Consider the following 15,843-nt stretch of genomic DNA (forward strand, 5'->3'; position numbering starts at 1 on the left):
TATTACAAATCCTCAAATTATAATCATTTATAATCAAATTATAATTATAATCATCAAATTTAGTAATTTGATAGTTTTCTCGAATGTTTGGACTTATGTTTGGGTTTCCTCCAGGTGCTTTAGTTTCCCCAAATGTCCAATGACATGCGGTGTAGGTGAATTGAATAAACTAAATTGACTGTAGTGTATGGGTGTTTCCCAGTTCTGGGTTGCAGCTGGAAGGGCATCCATTGTGTAAAACATATGCTGGATAATTTGACGGTTCAATCCGCTTTGGCGACCCCTGATTAATAAAAGGACTAAGCCGAAGATGAATGAATGAATGCTTTTTCACTATGTCTTGTTTGATTAAACTTCTGTTATACTAACTACTAGTTATTAAAAAGGTTTTATTTTAAATTGTAACAATTTATTTATGATTTCTAACCTTTAGGCAAAGTAGTCTTTACTTGTGTCATGTTTTCTGATTAGCTATACAGTAGATTAGATTGAAAGATGGACTTTGACAAGGAGGAAACACTTTCCACTGTAAAAACTGACAAGATAAAGGCAGGGAGGGTTAGGGTTAACTTGTTGATATGAATGTGCATTGACTTATAATAGTAGGATTGTAGTAACTATTTTGGTTGTTGTTGTTTGTTTGTTTGTTTGTTTGTTTGTTGGTGTTTTGGTTACCATTTGTGCCACAATTTTACTATACCAATTGAAATAGGCTTAGTGTATATGTGAATTTGTGATTAACATGGTTTAACTATTATCCCAATCAGAAAAAGATGGGACAGTATGAAAAACACAAATAAAAAAAGAAAGTAGCTATTTCTGAATTTACTTTGATGTCTGTTTTATTGCAGACAATACAATAAACACTATTTAATGTGTTCCTCATGATTTTTATTGTTTTTTTTTTTCAAAATAAAAAAAGTAAAAAGTTTTGGTTCTTGCAACACATTATACAATAAATTACACATTTGTAGAAAAAACATCGCTAATTTTGTAAGGGATATAGAACATGTTCTGTGTTTGTCTGAAGTAATTAGTCTACTGAAATGTGTATATTCCATACAAAACATGAAGCTGTTTGGTCAGTTTATGTCACGTGAGTCTGGTAAGCTCATTCTTATGATCTTTTCCAGTAGGTGCACCCAAAGCACTATTTATACTTCTGCATCAAGCATACGCTTATGCTATGGCACTGCCTACGCATAGATGCATAGTCCTTGTCGTGGCTGTCGGCATTGCTGACACGCAGCAACGACAACACTCGACGCAGTATAAACAAGGATGGTTGCGTGAGATGGGGTGGGGGGTCTGAAATATGGGAGTGTTATCAGGTATGGCGTAGCGCAAGCTTTGGGAATGGTTGGCATGGTAGCGCTGAAGAGTGTGGGCGGGAAAGAGAGCCATGTGAGCCAGATGGAGTGATTGTTTACAAGTATCGAGTCCTGTGAAGGAGCTCTGGATGGAACGTTTTGTTTTGTGTTTACGTCATGGTTAAAGCAGTGACTTTGAGCCACTTGTCGTTGCGACGTGTAGTTAAATTCTTTGAGAGGTGTGTGTCAGTGATGCCAATGGCCACGGGTTATGCATCCATGCGTTGACTGCACCGTAGCATCCACGTGCGCTTGACGCAGAAGTATAAATCGGCCTTAAGAATAGTACTTATAAGAATAGTACAAATTAGCCACCTTTAGTATACATAGAATTTTACCTCTGTAACTCTTACTAATAACAATGAATGAGTGAAGAGGCACAGCTGAAACTGTGAGTTGTCTTTTTAGTTTTTACCACATGCAAAGAACATAACATGAAGAGATGGATGTGTTTAAAGGACTATTATAAATTAAAGCAGTAGTCCTTAACCGCCGAGTTGTGAACCATGGTCCATCGATCAATTGGTACCGGGTCGCACAAGAAATCATTAATTATTTCAGTTTTATTTTTTATATTTTATTTAAGATTATTTAAGATTTTATTAAAAAATAAAATGGTGATTATCCTGCACTATTTGTATGTGTTCCCTGACACCATACTAAATCCCATATGATAATGTGATGGACTGTCTACAAACTCATAAATTCGTTGCATAATACAGCTGACTTGTTATGCCTGAGTGAAACACACTTTTACTGCTGGCTGCGGGGGATAATGGAAAGAATCGCCACTTTAATACCTGCACGCTTCAAACAAGGTAGTGAACAAGGAACAAGGTAGTGAAGTTACTTTCAAAGGGGCAGCCTTAGACACAAGCCAAAACTTGGGTTTCCACAAAAGATGTCATGTTAAACAAAATCATACTGATGTAAGATACGATAGGCTAATACAAAAAAAACCCCCCAAAAAACCCGCCGCAAACCACATACCTGTCGGCGAGTAAATGTAATGCAGTAGGATGTAACAAAGTCGGAAGGGCAGGACATGTGACTCATAACATCCTCCCTACTGTTTTATACCTTTCCCCACTGATTGGTAATAGGGCAGAAAATATGCCACCAGCCAATCAGACCTGCAACAGGATGGGCAATGTTAATCTTACCACAACATTAATGTACATATAATGATATAAGTTTTTGGCAGTGACACAATGACAGAAATTGCAATTGTGTTGTTTGCTAAATAGACTAAATTACCATTTATTAGTCAGGCTGGAATAAATTGTGTTCTATTTCCTTGGCTATAGACAGCCAGAGGGCATTACAGAATGGCAAATCGTCAAGTCCTTCTCAATGTTGAGAAACTAATAAAAAAGTTGTCACACCTGTGACCTTAATGATGTGTCTGTCTATAAATACATTAAATACATGTCATTATTTCCTCTTTTTAGATGTTTCAACCTACAGCAGTGTGAGCGCAACTAACTGGGACAAAGTTCCATAAGCTGTATCCCTGTGAAACAAATGCATGTTGGGTGAGCATGCTTTTTTTTCAAGCCACCGATAATGATGTAATCTGTAACTAAAAATAAAGAGATAAAGAAGGATAAAGGTTTTTGGAACTTCCACTACCTACCTGATTCCAGGATGTCTGCACAGTGTTAATCTTGCCAAGAGCTGATCTGGATGATAGGCATAAACAATGTCCGAGCTTCCTGGGCATCGAGCATCTAAGGGAAGATCTAGAAGATGCATTAATTGCAGTATTTTTCCTCTTAGCAATTCGACATACTCAGGAGGTTAATGTTTTAGAAGGGAAGTAATCAGGGCCAGTCCCTGCTCCTCTGCCAAAGCAAAAGAGAAGAAAGAATTAGCTTAAATTGGGTGTTTGGGGATCAGCACATGCAAATCCACAGGCATTCTATTTTACAAAGGCTTGTTTTGTCTATTTGACAATTCCCAAATTTTAGGGAGTCATTCTCACTAGCTTTTAAATTCATCCAATTAAGGCCGTACTCACACTAGGTACAGTTGCCTCGAACCGGGCCAAAGCACGCTTGTCCCCTCTCCCGTCTCCCCCGACGGCCCGCACTCACACCACAATCGGGCCTCGTCACGCTTACGTCATCGCTGTTGCGCTGTTTAGTGAGAAGCGCTCTCACTCGGCAGCACAGTGGAGATTTCTCTAGTTATATCGTTTCAGTCGTTTGATATGCAGTGACATGCAGTCAAATATTTTGCCAAACAGTCCTTAGGGATGTGGTGACACTCAGTCAGATATTTCGGCAAATAAATCCGCCACTTTTGACACTCATAAACAGTCATAAAGTCCTCGTGCTGCAGGAATGAGGAGGTCTGCTGAAGGTGGGCAGCTGTCATGCAGTGAGGAGTTTGCGTCTTTAATAAACTACGGCAGTTTGCGTTCACTGTACAGTAAGAATGATAAATAAATCCATATGTAACAGTCCCTTAAAGTCACGTCTCGCTTTCAGTTTTGGGCATTGGCGCGGTACGTTTGTAGTGTGAGTGCAAAACACGCCAAAGCCCAAAAAAAAAGCTCAAGTGAACCGCGCTCAGGCCCACCTCTTCCAACCGGGCCAGGGCCGGCCAAGTGAACCGTGCTTGAGCCCGATTCAGCGCACTCACACTTCTCAAACGATCCGGGAAACAGGCCTGGGCACGGTACGGATGGCATAGTGTGAGTAGGCCCTAAAAAGACTGGGCAAGCTTCACATATGTTAGCAACAATGGAGGAACCATTCTCTATAGGTCTGGGGCATATGTTGATAGTAGCATCTTTGATTTTACCGCTTTATGAAGCGCTAAGACAGGACCCAAGGTGTTCAAATATGGATTGCAGACACACGTATAACTTGATAAAAACGTAATAAGGCTCTATAACCCAATTGGTTGCTTAGGAAACACTGCAAATACATTCGTTTACCTGTTGCTGCCAATCAAAGTTTCAATCAGCTCATCACATAATTCACTTACAGACATGGTTAATGCAGCCCTGATATCGGTAGGTTTGATAGCTGTGGTACTGCTGGTCCAAGCTCAACATCAGGTTTGGGTAACACAGTCACCATGCTGGAATTTTGCAGAACCACCATACATCAGCTTTTTCTCAATTCCAAGAATGCAGAGAATGGACTTGCGTTCCTGTGGAGACCGGTTTTGCCTGGTGTCCTCGCAAGAATGAACTCAGGAGACCGCGAGAACAGAGAACACGTCCTGTGAGAAATGAGATGCTGCATTAATAAATCTATAAAATGCAGAGCATCTCTCCTCCAGTTGCAATGGCTTCTGGGAATTCTAGAGTGAATTCGGTGCTCAAGTCTGCATAGGTGCGTCCTCTATCAAGAACACATCTGGGAAGTTTCACGCGTCCTCTGTTCTTGCAGTCTTCAGTTTTGGAACTGAACTGGCAGCTGATGATGACGTTACACGAGAACATGAGGACACAAGACTGCTGAAGAACGCATATTGAGAAACAATCTGGTTCCTGGTCAGATGTTTGGACCAGTGCAGACACCTGGCTATCCACCCTTTTCTTTCTGGTGGGCTGTGTTTCTCTCACACCACCAACCTCCTGTACGCGAACTGCCATTATCACTGAATAGGTTTTATAGGGTCCAATAATCCTAAACTTATATGCCTGCAAACAGCCAATCCAATTCCCAGCATAAAGGTAGAGTGATTTGGCATACCAGACATTGTACTGAGCCTCAGAGGAACTTTCTAGTGTTCACCAGATTGGGAACTCGCTAAGCAGAGCAAAAAAGGCGCACACATCTCTGAATAAAACAAATAGCAAAGCAAGTGTTTTTGGACAGAGCTCAGATTCCTTCTGATTGACCAGAATTATCTAGTAATCTGGAGGATAAAAATCTTGCAAATGCTCTCGCTAACAGGGGACACAGCTCGCCTTGGGACTGATAATTGAGGGTGATGGCATCAATTATTCAGTGGGCCAACCTCTGCTTTGATATGGCACTTCCCTGAGCTGCTAAGAGACATATGCAGTCCAGTCACATCAAAGCATAGTGCTCGAACAGGACACTGAAATGGCAATGAAAGGGCTGTGTCTGCCTCCCACACAGGAAACACTTGTAGGTTCACTTCCTGTTCTCAAAGGGTGTGGTAGGAACCTTGGGCACATAGCTTGACCGGTGTCAGTATAAGTATAAGAGTAGAGTAGGCCGACCCAAATTCCTGGCATGATTTACTGACAAAAATTCCTCCAGATTTCTGACCCTCTTAAACGATACCAATGAGTCCAGCATAGCTGCCTTCATCAACAGAAATCTTAAAGATACTGAATCGTGTGTCTCGAATGGACCCCGCTGGAGACTGCAGGGGCTAAGGAAAAATCCCAAAAGAGCATGAGAGGGGGGTGGACTCTCCAATAGCCAATAGACTCCACTTCAAGGTGAAGGCACTCTAGCTTGAGTCATGGTGGTAACCACCAACCCACCCATGGAGGTTTCAGAAACCTGCACGGGTGTCAGAGGGTTCCCTGTCCCTGAGACAGGAAGTGCATCCTCAGGGGAATTCATCAAGAAGGAGCTGTCATGAGGAGTGTGAATATGAAAACTCAGGTCTGGTTGGGCCATGAAGGCACAACAAGCAAGAGCCAGTCCTCATTCTCCTTGACCTTGCACAGGCTCTCTGCGAGCATCCGTATTGGGGAAAACGCATATTGCACAACACCTGGGGCCAGCTTAGAGACAGCGCATTCATGGCAAGCAGGGAAAAAAAGCAATTGGCAACAGGCGGTCTCACGAAAATCAAACAGACTGACCTGTGCCATAAACTGAAGTGCAGCCATATCAGCTGGACCTTGGGTCAAGTCTCCATTCTGCCAGGAGCGTGGGCTGCCACTAGTGCACATTAGCTGGCATGGTTGAGTTCAACCAGGATGTGAACATTGCCTGGTCCACATCAATTTTCAGCTCCTTGATTGCAGAGGAGTAAATGGCAACTAAGCTGAGACATGTGGCTGGAGAGCATTCCCTCCCCTACAGTTAAACTCTGCTCTAACCGCAGCTCTGCGGTTCATCTTAACCAGCATGGATTTCCAATACAGCATCTGTAGGAACCAGTGGAAAGTCAAAAACACTGCCAACAGCTTTAGACAATTGATATGCCAATTCAACTGACGTCTGATCCACAAACCTGCAGCTGCAAGCTCGATACACACAGTTTCACCAGTCCATACTGGAAGAGTGCCAGAGTGACAACATGTCTGGACAATTTTTCTAAGGGCACCCGGGCCCATAGAAGGCAAGATCCACCAAAGGACTAAATGTGCTGCAACAGAGCGAGGTAATGACCACCCGGTGTATCGCTATTAGCTATGCCCATCTGGGGAATTGATTGTAAAGCCGGTGCTGAAGTGGTCTCATATAAACAATCTGAGCAGCGTGATAGTGGCTGTAAACGTCATTACCTAGGAGCCTCTGAAAAAAAGCCTCCCAACTGTCAGTGGGACCTGTTTTCTTGACAAACTGTAGCAGAAAGGACAGTACCAGCCCGGTGTAACTTTGGTATGGCGCACCATCATGGAGATCAAGTCCAGCTCTATCCTGAGATAAGAAAGGTTCTGCCCGAGGGAGAGCTTGCTCTTTTCCAATTGACCCAAAACCCCAACAAGAGCACCAGGTCCCTGTGCATAATTGACTGATTTAAAGACAGCTAAAATAAGTCAGTTGACAAATAGCTAAAAATGCAGATGCCTGTGAGACGAAGAGGCATAGAGCATCCACCATAAGCTTTGCACAGAAACAGGGAGAGCCTGAAGGGGAGAACCATGTTCTACCATGTTTGGTCCCCAAATGCACACCGAAAAAAATGGTATGAGGAGGACGAGAATGAGACAAGAGTGAACATCCTTCAGTGCTTCCAATGCCATGGATTGAGACACTTAGGAATTCATTTCTGCATGAGCATTTTTGATTGTCATCCTGTGCAGATAATAGTTCACAATACACAGATAGGATTGGTTATAATAGACCAGTCTTGGATACAGTGAAGTACGGGCTCTATAACCCACTCTCCATCTTGATTGGAGAGACCAGCTCGATTGCATACTTTGCAGGTTGGACAGCAATCTACTTGCATGAGACATGGGCAGTTGCTGCATTAACCACTGAGAGGCCATATGGCAAATTAAATCATAGCCAAGTCTAACCATCCAGAAGAGCCACTACAAAGGGCTGGGCAGGGCTAACCTGGCTGACAGAGCCCAAAGGAACAGCATCACCAGAACAATCGCTAATGCACCTGTGGTGGGGCAGCTTTAGGATAGGGAGTGCTGACCCCAGGTAGTTGTTCATCCTGAGGAAGAGCTGAAAATAAGAGATTAGCTTGTAACTTCTTCCCAAAATCCCATGAAGAGGCTGAAGGAGTGAGAGAAAGGAGCCCGTCCTTTGACACCCTCGGTGTTTGTGGCAAAGTGTACTAGAGTTGCGAGCTGGAAAGCAGAGTGTACCAAGCTGGCAGCACTCGAGCTTCACACCTGGAGAGAGGAGAAGCCTCTCTTTCTTGGGTACTATCAGCCACGTGGGGCATGCTGCATGCATCTGCAGTTGGTATCCCCATTCTCCATTCTCCCCAGGCCAGAGGCAGCCGACTTGGTGGTCATGAGAACATAGTCAACCACCATGTGGAGCTCATGTATCGGCCTGGAGAAGGACTGCCCTTGTGCAGCACGACTAGCATTTGCGCTGGTACTGTCGTGCTGGGCAGCAGTGGCATGCCCTGTGGCGCATTGTAACCCACACTGGATGCTGAAACACTGGATCTTCTCTGGAACTCAGTTTTGCAATTGCTTTCTTCAGTTTCTCAGTGAGGCTTCTGAAGCAAAAAGTCTGACACACTGTCTTGCAGAAGCTGGCCATAAATTCTCAGGACTTATTGGCAGCACCTGAGAGTCATAGTCAATCATTGGCCCATTTTCTAACTCTTTTTTTATTATTTTTATTTATTTACTTTTGTTTTTTAGTGATTGGTCATCTAGCAATCTATGAATGTGTTCTTAGACAACACATTGGAGTTCCCTAACTACAGGGAAACAAAAAGCTAAAATTCCTACTTTTTTGTATTCTCCGGTAAACTGATTTCCTGTACAAAATCAAGCCTCAAGTCTGGGTAGTACATGCTGTACTTCTTTGAGCGATGGCTGATTCTAAGACACCTGTCAGTCACAGATCAAAAATATACCTCAGTACAAATGACAAAGGTAGCATAGCAATTACTAAAACCATGATGCAAAATAAGATTTTTTTTCCTGAGGGCGAAGCTATGTAGCCACCTACTACAAGAAGTAAAATTTCTAGCTGTCAAATACATGTCTTAAATCTGGCCCACACCAGACACTTACATCCGGCCCACATACCGCATGGAATGATGGCACTTAGGCAGTCCGCTTCTGTTTGCTTGATCTGGGCCACAATTAAACCGTAGCAAATCACATATCAGCCAGAATTCAACCAAATGAACCAGAACTGACCCTATTTTGGGCCACAGTTTGCTTTTATTCTGGCTTAGATCTGGCCTACACCTTACACTTGCTGGGTCTGGCAAAGTACAAAAATCCCAGCATGCATATATAAGCATCAATAAGCTATTTAATGTATTCTTACTGCTATAGCAGTAAGAATACATTAAATAGCTTATTGATGCTTCAGTTTTCATTATTTGCTTTTAATTCTGCTGTTTATGTTGACATTGTTGATTTTGTCACTTTTAGTATGCTTTTTGTTTTTGTGAGTTTTTCATTTTGTTAATTGTCACTATTGTTGAGGTTCATTCGCTGATTATTGATGTCTCTGTGAGCATAAGTTGAATCATAGAATTTTTTTGCTTATAAACTTTCATTATTCTGTAACGTGCAAGCATGTTATAATGTTGCTTTTAATAATGGATTAAACATTGGTTAACATCAGTGAATTATATTATTTCATTATAAATTGTGCCTCACTTAAATTTATTGTTTTTTTTTCTTTTCTTTTTTTTAGTCTATGTGGTCCACATATGTTTTAAGGTAACTGGGCCACATTTGCCATATCTTCTCCGGGCCACTTTAGGCTCACAGCCACATAAGCCAGAGCTAATTATGCCAAATATTTGCCAAAAGTGGCCCACATTTGTTTTAGGATAACTAGGCCACATTTGCCATACCTTCTCTGGACCGCTTTAGGCTCAAAGCCACATTAGCCTGTGCTAACTGTGCCAAATATTTGCCAAAAGTGACCCACATCAGTTTTAGGACAAATGGGCCACATTTGCCATATCTTCTCTGGGGCTCTAAAGGCTCAAATTCACATTAGCCATAACTTACTGTGCTGAATATTCGCCAAAAGTGGCCTACATAGGTTTTAAGATAACTGGGCCACATTTTCCAAATCTTCTCTGGGCCACTATAGGCTAACGGCTGCATTAGCCAGAGTTTACTGTGGCGAATATTTGCCAAAAGTTGCCCACATATGTTTTAAAATAACTGGGCCACATTAGGCTCACAGCTGCGATAGCCAGAGCTTACTGTGCCAAATATTTGCCAAAAGTGCCACACATATGTCTTAAGATAACTGAGCTACATTTGCTGTTACACGTGTCAGCCACTTTAGGTTTACATCCAGATTACCCTTGACTATGCCACATTTTTGCTAACTGTGGCCCACATTTGGCCTCCATCATTTAGGCCAAATTTATGATTTACCACATGGGCCACATTAGACTCGCATTCAGATTACATTTTGCCAATATTGCCTTAAATTCAATATGAATTTGAATCTTTAACCCCCTTTGGCCATAGTACAGATGGGCCACTTCAGGTTCACATTTGTTTTGTCTTTGACTAAGGAATACCACTAGTGCCGCATAACTGCTTAGAGTGGCCCACATTCGTATGTTATCTATCTAGGTTGTAACCACAGATGCCAACCTCCAAGTCTGGAGGCAGATTGTTGTGAGGGGAGACTGGAGAATGAATCTTCAGTCCCAGCACATCAGTTATGTGGAGCAGAAAGCATTTTCATTCGTTTGTTCATTCGTTCACTCGTCTCTTTATTAATCTGAGGGTCCGCCAACTTATCCAGCACATGTTTTACGCAGTGGATGCCCTTCCAGCTGCAACATATCTCTGGAAAACTCATACGCTAAGGACAATTTAGCCTACCCAATTTACCTATACTGCATGTTTTTGGACTGTGGGGGAAACCGGAGCACCCAGAGAAAACCTACACGAACGCAGGGAGAACACGCAAACTCCATATAGAAATGCCATCTGACCCAGCCGGGATTCGAACCAGCGACCTTCTTGCTGTGAGGCGACAGCACTAACTACTGTGCTACCTCATCGCCCCAGAAAGAATTTTGCTAACCCTAAAACATTTCACAAAGCAGTTTAATTGCAAACCTATGTTTATACGTTTAAACATTGTATTTGTCATATTCAACATAAATCACCAAGGCGCAACAAGATCAATGAAGCTGTCTGCATATTTTCTGTTGCTGTGGGCAAGTGCCCATCTGTCCTCCTTGAGAGCAGTGCACATACCTGATCATGTGAATACTGTGGCAGGTGTGTTATGGCAGAGCATAATATAGCCAAGGGAGTGGCAACTCCATCCTCAAATAATTCAGTTGATATAGAACACATATGGGAAGGTGAAGGTAGATCTATTCGTGAGCAGTCAGTCAGTGCAATGTTCAGATTGATTCTCACTAAGCAGCGAAACAGGCTTGCTGAGGCAGGAGGCAATGGCCAAGTGGTCTCTTATGCGCATTTCCCCCATTTTCAATGATTCTGTTAGTTTGCAGTCGCATTTGGGTGCTGAACCATCCACTGTTACTAATAACCCCACTCCTGTGGGATTTTTTTAATGGATTCTCCAGTTCAGTTACTGGTCAGATCAGATCTCTAGACACAACTGAAAGGCAAGTTTTGACATCCCGAAGTTTGATATTTGTCTTCTCTGGCAGTCTATAGTCAAGAAAATAGAACATTGGTTACATATGTAATCTTGGTTCTATGACTGGCGGAAGACTGCCAGAGCCTTTGGTCACTCAGGTTAACTAGACGTCTTGAAGGACGTAATGACGTGTTTGGAGGTATTTATAGACAGACACGTCATTATAATTTTTTATTAGATTCACGATACCGAGAAGGGCAGGAAGGTACATGTATTCCACTCGGAATAGCTCTTTGGCGATCTTCTGCCAGTCATAGAACCAAGGTTATTTTCACATTTTAGTCCTATCCAATACTTGACTTCTTTTTTATCTTTGGCCAATCACATTTTCTATGTATATTGCTGTAATGTGTTGCATCAGCATTAGTTAAATTAATTTTACATAGATTAAAAATAAATATAAACTACGTAGATGTTCATGTATTTTACAATATTCTGTTATAAATTTAAACATGCATTTCTTCTTGTTATTTTGTACCATGTAAGCCTATACAGTATCTAAAACATTAGATTATGAATAAGTGAAATGATAGAGTCTATATATTGATTGTCATTATTGCATCATATTTAGACCACAATATTATAGTTCAAAATGTAGTCATACATGTTTGCACAGGTTGTAGGGTGACAGTAGGTGTATTTTAATCTATTACTCTTTATGTAAAGTTTAAAAAATAACTGTGGAGGGTGACAGTTAAAGGGCTAATAGTTTTGTGTGCAATTGTAAATAAATGGCAAATGCCACTTACCAAGGTTAACTTTAATTTTATTTTTTTTAACCTAAGGTTTTAGAGCCCCTTTTAATTTATTTTTAAATAGCCCAGGGATGATTATACACAAAGTTAAATTTTTGTACCTTCAGTTGTCTAAAGGGTACAAAATGTGCAGGAAAGACTGCATTGATATTTTATAATATCATGACCGTTTACACCAGCAAAGCACATAAAATGCTTTCATGAGTATCTGTTAATGTGTTTTGTGCACACTAGACCTTCAATAAAATGCAGTGATGCACACTTCAGTCAATTAAGCTGTGAGTCTGCGTCATCTTGTGTTAACTAAAATGTGTTAGGCACCATTTAAATGTATGAGTTTCCACGAAGCTAGTCATAGATTCCACATGTTGTCTAGTGCATTTATTCATTGCCTGTGCAATTTATTTAATTCTGTAACCTAACAAGCATGTGTGGTTATTTTGTTTTAGACAACCTCCTATATGACTTAAATGTAAACATGGAAATCTTGTGTTCAAAAACTCTATGCTGTGTGTTATCACATAGTGCACAATAAATCTATACATTCCACATACCAGAAAGTTCTAAAGATTAATAAATAAACAGGACTACTTCATGAAGCAAATGGTCAGATTGCTGATTTATTATTAGTGATGTGTTCTGTATTCAACCATAAAACTGGATTGTACTCTACAGTGTGTGCAACAGTGGCATCTAGCTTCCGAACTCTGTAAGACTAAAAATAGCATAATTCAGCTTTTCTGACCAGCATCTCTTTAAGATCTAATTATATATAAATATATTTATATACTGACAGAGCTATAGTATCTTATTGCATGTAGTCTGAATTATGTAATCACATTATAAAAAAATATAAAAAAAATATGGTACTTGTAAATAGATATAGGATATATTTATTACATGTTAACATGCTCATAATAAGATAACAATAACTATTTTATCAATTACAAGATGACAAATTGACGCAAGGCCAGTAAATTATTCATCATGGATTCTTCTTTTCTTTTAATGTTCCTTTAGTAAAAATGATATTGTGTGTGATCATGTTTAGCTCAGAATATTCACAGTATATTACCGAATCAGTCATGTAAATTTTTTTGTAATCAATGCTTTAGAGTTTGTAGAAGAAAAAAGAACGCTTCTCAATCAATCATTTGTTTATGCAAATCTAAGATTCCCTCACATTTTTTTGCCAACTGAAATCCTTTGAGCTGGCGGTAAAACGTGACAGAGTAATTCTGCTGTAGTGACCCCTGATAAAGGAGGGAATAAGACGAAGGGAAGTGAGCGAGTGAGTAAAAGCCTTTCCCCTAAAGTATTTTCTTACCCTGAGATCTGAAGTTAATGCTTCAATAATTGACATGCTGGTAAACAAATACATACTTCAAGTGTATTTCATTAAGTTTTTATTTTAAAATAATTTATACATTTTCTTTTATGATTTAATTAATGGTTGGCTTTATATTCACTACAATATTTTTTCATAAACCTTGGTTTGGGAATCCATGTTTAATGCATTTTCATGATATTAATAATAACAATCTAATCCCCTTATTCCTCCCAGTAAAAAAGGTAATCCCATTTAAATTGTAAACATAGATGTAATGTAAAAGTGATCCAAAAGCAGACAATGTGTTACTTAAATGGAATAATCAACTAAAATTCCTTGTGCAACTGTAATATGTGATAGATCAGTGTTATATGACCATTCATTATACCACATTTTTATGTTACTTTACCTTATTAAAATATCTTAAAATGTTCAAACCAGCGACCTTCTTGTTTTGTGGCAATTGTGCTATCCACTGCACCACCATAATGCCCGCAAGTCTTTGTTAATAAAACACATATTTTTTTCAGTACATGCTGGTACATGTGGTACAGGGAGGAGGAATATAATTTAGTAACAACATCTGGCAAAACTTGAAAATATGTGCCTAAATGTTACAAAATACTTTTTGTTTTTTAAATAGTTACAAATGTTAGGCATTGCCAGAAACAATGGAAGCCTGTTATGAAAGAATAGATTACATTTTTATCATGGCATTAGACGATACTTGTTTTTAAACCTATGGTGTAAAATAGATTTATTAGAAGAGATGAGAATGATAAACTACACTATCAACACGTACTATAGACTATGAGATCCTTGATTTCCATGTTGAGAAAGTGGTGGGCAGTCAGAGTTCTGCTCTTGATTGGTTAAGATCTTTCTTGTCAAACAGAAGTTTTTGTGTTATTGTTGAATAGACTTTTTCTTGGGGTTCCATAAGGTCTATTCTTGGCCCCATTTTATTTTCTTTATATATGTTACCTTAGAATCAAATTTTTAAATATGTGATGGCCTTTCATTTTTATGCTGCACACAGATTTTTGTCCTCCTTAAAAATGAAATTATTTTTAAACAATGAAATTATTTTTAAGGAAATCCACTTGACTCCCTTATAAGATGTTTAAGTGAGGTTAAGACCTAGCTGTCATCAATTTTTTTAAAACTTCAATAAGGGGAAAGTTAGTTGTTCTGGTTTGGGGAACCTGTTCCTCCTGACAGACCTGTTGTCAAAAACCTAGTGTTTCAGTTTGATAGTGATCTGAAATTTGACAAAAAAGGTAAATTACGTCCTTAAATCTATTTTTTTTCACTTACGGCTTGTGGCAAAAGTGAAGTCGTTTCTCTTGATTAACAAGAAGGTGATTCACGCTTTTATTCTAGGGAGACTTGACTATTAGAACTGTTTGTATGTGGGTATCACGTAAGCAGAAACATATATCTCCAGTACTTTCCTCCCTGGGTTGGATGCCTGTCAGATTCTGGATTCATTTTAAGTTATTAGATTTTGTTTATAAATTCCTAAAGAATCTGGCAACTCCTTGTTTATCAGATCTCCTACGTTTATGGTCCCGGTAGGTCATTAAGGTCATCAGATCAGTCTTTTCTTTCTGTATTAGGCTGTCTTGGATTGGGATTTTGCTGTATACTCCAAATGCTCTAATTAGCTTCCACCTCACATTAGATACATTCCAACTTTACTTGTTGAAAACCTTCTGAAATTGCATCTTTGTTCTTTAACATTTAAGCCTTTTGAATGTCGAGGGATTTTGTTTTTAGATTTTAGTTGTTATTTAAGTGCTGTGATTTGTTAATTTAGTGAGTATTGATTGTCTTCAGCACTTTGGATAATGCTGGGTTGTAAAATTTGCTATATAAATTACTATTGTTAGATTATAATTTTTTTTGTTAGAATGTATGCTGTTTGCATTAACAAAATCCAAAATTCTCAATTAAAAGTATGAAAAAGAAAAAAATGTCTACAAGAATGCACTATTTAATCATTTATTTCATTTTTTAAACAATTGAACAATTACACAGTATAAAATTAGGTTTTAATATTAACTGTGAGGGTTTTATTGGTTATCAGGCTGGTTTTAGGCTCATTTGAATTGGTCATCGAGCTATCAGTGTGTTATAGTATCTACTGGCACCTCCTTTCCATGTGACTCTGCCAATGAAATGGTCAAAGAGTGACAGGCCCTTCTTCACGTTACATTTTTCAGTTCCTGATAGTTTGTTTTCTTCCACACTTAGTATCTTGTAGCCGCTGGAAATAAGGAGGAGCTTCATTGTAATAAATGATAACAAGATGCTGTTTCATTGACATCACTGACCAGCAATCTGATAGCAGCATGCATGTGTCTTAAACAAAAACACATTAGTATGTAGTTAGTTAATGATAAGATTTC

At 39.6% G+C, this 15,843-nt stretch overlaps 1 protein-coding gene across 4 annotated transcripts in view; it reads left to right on the plus strand.

The window, feature by feature from the left end:
• Positions 1-15,843, plus strand: part of slc28a1 (solute carrier family 28 member 1) — a 38,899-nt gene that overhangs the window by 502 nt on the left and 22,554 nt on the right. For 2 of the 4 annotated variants that reach the window (XR_012393783.1, XM_005159300.5), the window contains exon 1: positions 15,754-15,843. This exon is cut by the window's right edge and continues 70 nt beyond it. The exons of 1 other annotated variant lie outside the window; for it this stretch is intronic. Coding sequence is in view for 1 of the 3 variants with exons in the window: in XM_073929496.1 (XP_073785597.1) it covers positions 2,899-2,905 (7 nt within the window). In the remaining 2 variants the exon portion in view is untranslated. Of the gene's footprint in view, positions 1-2,821; positions 2,906-15,753 lie in introns of those variants that run through there. One more of the 4 variants, XM_073929496.1, reaches the window with a different exon arrangement.

The sequence above is a fragment of the Danio rerio genome, chromosome 18 (assembly GCF_049306965.1).
Source record: "Danio rerio strain Tuebingen ecotype United States chromosome 18, GRCz12tu, whole genome shotgun sequence".
In the NCBI taxonomy this organism is placed as follows: Eukaryota; Metazoa; Chordata; class Actinopteri; order Cypriniformes; family Danionidae; genus Danio; species Danio rerio.